Genomic DNA, 4,871 nt, shown 5'->3' with positions numbered 1-4,871 from the left:
ACACCACCCTTTACCCACTAACACCCTTACTCACCGAGGATGCTGAGGCTCACGCCGCTCCCAGATCTGGACAGGATGTGCTGACTCTGCCGGCTCATGGTTGTATCCAAATCACTTCGTCACTCATTCACTGCACTTGCACTCATCACTTTACTAAATCACTACGTCTCCCTTGTGGAATGCACTTTTGCACACTCTGGAATGGTCCGCTCCAGGAACTATACGATACGCACGCTGGGCGGGCGGGCGCAGAGGCGGGCGCTGAGGGCGCTGCTCTTGCCTGCTGTTTGCTGCTGCCTCGCCGCCGACTGACTGACTGCCCCGACTGCCTGCCTGGCCATGGCTGGCGCTGGCTGACTCTGCCCGGGCCCGGCTCGGCCCGCCCGCCGCGTCCCGGCTGCGCTCGGGCGTCGCCGTCTGCTCGACTCGTCACACGAGCAACAAGAGGCGAGCACAGCGCTGGGCCCTAGGGGGGCTCCCCCCCCCCCTCCGGTCCCCCCCTCGGATGGTCTGCACTCTCGGCCCGACCGTCCGTCCGCCCGTCCTGAGCAAGCAAGTCAGTCTACGGAGCCGAGTGCAGTGCAGTTGCCGGCTGCCGCATCTGGTCCCGGGCTGGAGGAGGCGGCACGGAACGGCGGGGCAGGACACAGGCCGCAACAGGTCCTACTCTGCACCGTTCTGCTCGCCTCTCGGGCCGCCGACGGCGAGAGCAACGTGATTGATTTCAGCGTCTGCGAGGATAAGCCGAGACGAGGCGAGAGGTGTGACTCGGACTCGGGTCAGGGGAGCCCAAACTGCTGCTCCTGCACAAAGGGCTGTTAAACATTTTTAACGGCTTTCTAAAAATGGCGTTACAAAACTAAAAGCCTCCATGGCCGATGTCCGCGTGCCTGTCCACAACGTTGTCTGTCTCAGTGAGTGTGTGTGTGTTTGTTTTATACAGTCTTATAGTCGCTGCCTTTGTTTTAACCGGCGGCAAAGAAGGTGTAAAGAAGAATAGGGAGCCGGGCCGGGGCCTGCTCTCCTCTATCCTGGCCCGGGGGGCCTAACGCACCACGGCGTCACAGATAGCATCTCCGGCCGGGCCAGCCAGGACCCCGCAGGGCTCGCAGCCTCCGTATCCAGGTCCAGCTCAGCGAGTCACACTGTTCTCATCTTTGTCACGTCTTGAGTTTCCCGGAGGAGGAGGAAATGGCATCTCCATAACAAGTGAAACGCTTCGGTCTGCCTCCGCTGCTACCGCTGCCTCCGCTGCTGTCGCCTCTTTCTCCTTTCTGCAGACAAGGACGGGCAGCACGATGTGGGAAGCGTGCTGACCTGGCGAACGGTGCAGCGGAGTAGTATGCAGATCAGGCTGCATGGCTGCCGTTTCATCACCACCACCACCACGACCACCGCCTCCTACCTCACCTCCTCCTCCTCTTCCTCCTGCCTCCGGAATCATCGCTCTGAAGCCAATATCATCGTCAACAGCTCAGCAGCGAGAACAACAATAGACTAATTTTTGCCTGGTGGCCGCTCTCGCTCGCGCAACTCAGAAAAGAGAAGACAAGGCTGTTTTCGACGCAACACAGACAAAATTGTACGAACAAAAACACATTTCAGTAATTTTTCAAAAGATCTTGGTGGAGTTTAAGAGGGCTGATGAACGTATGACTCAAACATAGTAGAGTGCTATTTCCTTTGTGTGCTTTATTGTTTCAATAAGAAGGCCACCGTCGAAATTCGAAATGGTCAACCTTCTATATCACAATATTCTTTATATCTTTTGTACCGAGTGTCGTCATTGGGATCAGTGGAGATCGCCGACGTCGCTTTCCCGACTGGGATCTCCAGTTTCGCAGGGTGGGATGCACCCCAACGTTGGTGCGGATGCAGCAGTCTCTCACACGCAGTTCGCAGAAAGTCGGCGTCAGCAGCAGCGGCACCGACGGACCACCGCCACACTCTACTCGGGAGAGACGATCTTCCACCACGAGACCGGATTTGTTTCCCTCCGCGATCCAAACTAAACCACCTTTCCTCTCACAACCCTCACTTTAGCCGCTCCAAATTAGCGACTTAGGCGGCGGGCGAGAGGGAGGGGCCGGGAGGGACTCTCTCCGGACCGGAAGTGGGTGACCCAACGTCGGCTATTCACAGCTCCACATATTCACGGAACCGACCGTCAACGCCCTCCGAACTCTTCCCGGAATGGGGCACACACTCTGCAGCGCCGCTTGTCTCTCTCGCTCCCAACCGATTACTGATTAGTGCTAAGGAGAGCAAGAGAGATAGGAGACGATAGGAGGAGAAATGCCAGACAGCTATCTGCTGCGGGCAGTAGATTATCGTTCAAATGTCGTACAAATTCCGACAGCCCCTTGATCAGCATCTCGTTTTTATTTCACGAACATTCATTTGTTTTCACGCAAGACGAAAGCTCCCGCTTGAGAGTAGGTCACTGAATGTGTATCCCTTGCCGATGGTAGATATTTTTTCTCACTTTAACCCGGTTCCTATAGGAATACAAATGGGGCCGAATCCGTCCCAGAATGCACCGCGTCGAAAAGCCAACAGAAGCCAAACCTCGTCGATACAAAGCGAGCGTCATCACATCACCAAACATATCGGGTGACTCGGTGCTCTCCCGGGCACGAAGTGGGGCTTGTGACTCAGCCGATTGAACAACGGAGGTGAGAAGCGCAACGCTCAGAGGCTCAGGGCCGCGGGGGGCTGCCTTGCTCCAATAGACTCGAGGGCGAGGGTAGCAACAACAAAACACGAACCCAATAGGAGGCACATTTCGAATTTTGGATACGATTTTTTGAGGTGTACGTCGCCGTCGCATGTGCTATAGAAAACGTGCATGGTCCTCCTTTTCATAAATCTAGCCAAACTCTTCCCCTCAAAAAAGGGTATAAGGGTGATGGTTGATGGTACTCACAAAGTGGAAGAGAGTGAGAACGACTATGCTATGAAAATGATATGATGGGTCCGTGGGGGTCCAGCACAGGTTAGGAAAGATTGAATTTCGGGAAATTTATGCGTGTCACCGCCACAGGTAGCCCCCTGCCTCATGGTGTTTTAGTTGTACTGTATTATTTTTGAGGGTGTGGGCGGCTGCGTCTCTTTTCTTGGCTGGCCAGGTAAAATCGGGTATAAACGACGCAGGTACGTCCCCCATTTGCATATAAGGCCGTAGAGTTGATCAAGACGTCACGGTGTCGCCTGTCTGGCATTCCCTCATATTTATACCACTGGATCTGCCAATAATGAGGAGGCGCCTATTCGCACTCCAGAGACAGAGTGCGCGGTTGCCATTATTTCCATACAATGCCGTGTAAACATGCCGCCGGCGACAGCCGACATTCTCGTTCCGAAAAACGAAATCGAGAAGAATGGCGGCAGAGCCGTTTTATTTTGCACGATCCCTCCGCCGCGCTGCCTTTTCCCATCCCGCTCCGGGTCATTCTTTTTCGGCATGACAGAATGGCGCCTCCTTAGCACACACACACACACAGCCGCACTCCGTCCCTGCTCCCGACAAGAGGGAGAGAGAGATAGAGAGAGATAGAGAGAGAGAGAAGGAGAGAGAGTTAGAATAATCCTAAGCTGGTCGGGTGGGTACCGACGACCGGACGGTGGTGGTAGCGCTAAGTTCTGCCCGCCCCAAGATGTACCGGAAACGGTCGGCGCACGGTGATTTTGAATTCATAACATGGCAGACGAAAGCGATAAAATACTGCGAATAAGAAGGCGGCCGACACGTTACACACACACGCACGCAGGCGCGCACTCTCCTCACACAAACAGAACATCACGAGTAGCGGAAATGAGGACGCGTTTGCTCTAATCGGCCCAAAAGTCGGCCTCCCTGGGCAAACAAAGGATGCGGCAGCGCCTTCATTACGCCGCACTCTTCTCTCTCTCTCTCTCTCCTATCTCTCTCTCTTTCCCTTCCCATCTCCTGGTTTATGGCCGTCTCACAGCAGCCGAGCCCAAAGGATCGCCCCCCTGCACACCTTTGCCCTTGGCCCTTGTCCATCTCCCCCTCGCCCAGCTACTTTTATAACAGGTGTTAGAGGGACCACAGCCAGCCAGCCAGCCTTTATTTCAATAAATGGACACGGACGCGCGGGAGGGGGGGAAGGGAAGGGCATAGAGAAGAAGAGGGGAACCGGTAGGAGAGAAGGGGATAGGGAGGAGAGAGAAAGGGAAGGAGGAAGGAGGGCTCCACAGATGATGAGCTTTCGAGGCCCTATAGTAACGCCCTCCGGTCCGTGGTAATAAGGGGCCCAGCAAAGGGAACAAGGGTGCTGGGAGCCGGCATCAGTCAAATCGCTCCGAGACATTTCGACTTTCATTGATTGCCGTGTACCTAGTCCGTGCCGGAATGCGCCGTACACACAACACTAACTTTGCGTTGTTTCCCCCTCGAGATTTTCATCGCCGCAACGCCTGTAAGTACTGTACGTTACTTACAAGCAGCAGGAAGCAGGCAGAGAGAGCACCTCAGCGCAGGCGGCACGGCCGGGCCCGGACCGCGCGCCGCGCACTTACTTCACTTCACATTCGGAAGTTGGCCACCAACGAATTAGGGCTCGCCGCGACCGCAGCTTCTCCCGCACCGGGATTGAGGTTAAGATCACCCCGAGTCACACACTGCGGTCCGCGTGCGGCCCCAGAGCGGTCGGGGCACTCCTTCAAAAAAAACTTTAATCTGGAGAAACCTCCCGCGTACGCGCGAGAGCGAGGTACGGTACATACTGCTGCTGCGCCCCATATTAGCCGTTGTATTGCAGTTCCGTTTTATTACGAAATGCAGCAATCTCCGATTGTCCACGCTGCGGCCAGACTGCGAGAACGCGGAGAGCGAGCGAGCGAGCGAG

The 4,871-nt window shown here is 55.6% G+C and overlaps 1 protein-coding gene across 2 annotated transcripts in view; it reads right to left on the bottom strand.

Annotated features, from left to right (window-relative positions):
• Positions 1-327, bottom strand: part of LOC113215996 (protein TANC2) — a 51,612-nt gene extending 51,285 nt beyond the window's left edge. The window contains exon 1 of one of the 2 annotated variants that reach the window (XM_052271340.1): positions 35-327. In XM_052271340.1, coding sequence (XP_052127300.1) covers positions 35-98 — 64 coding nt within the window. In that variant the 5' untranslated portion in view covers positions 99-327. The remainder of the gene's footprint in view (positions 1-34) is intronic. The other variant, XM_052271341.1, reaches the window with a different exon arrangement.
• Positions 328-4,871: the final 4,544 nt, after the last annotated feature.

This window comes from Frankliniella occidentalis, unplaced genomic scaffold (genome assembly GCF_000697945.3).
Source record: "Frankliniella occidentalis isolate FOCC.00 unplaced genomic scaffold, Focc_3.1 Scaffold158, whole genome shotgun sequence".
NCBI lineage: Eukaryota > Metazoa > Arthropoda > Insecta > Thysanoptera > Thripidae > Frankliniella > Frankliniella occidentalis.
Note: the sequence above shows the minus strand (reverse complement) of the source record. Positions and strands in the feature narration are given on the sequence as shown.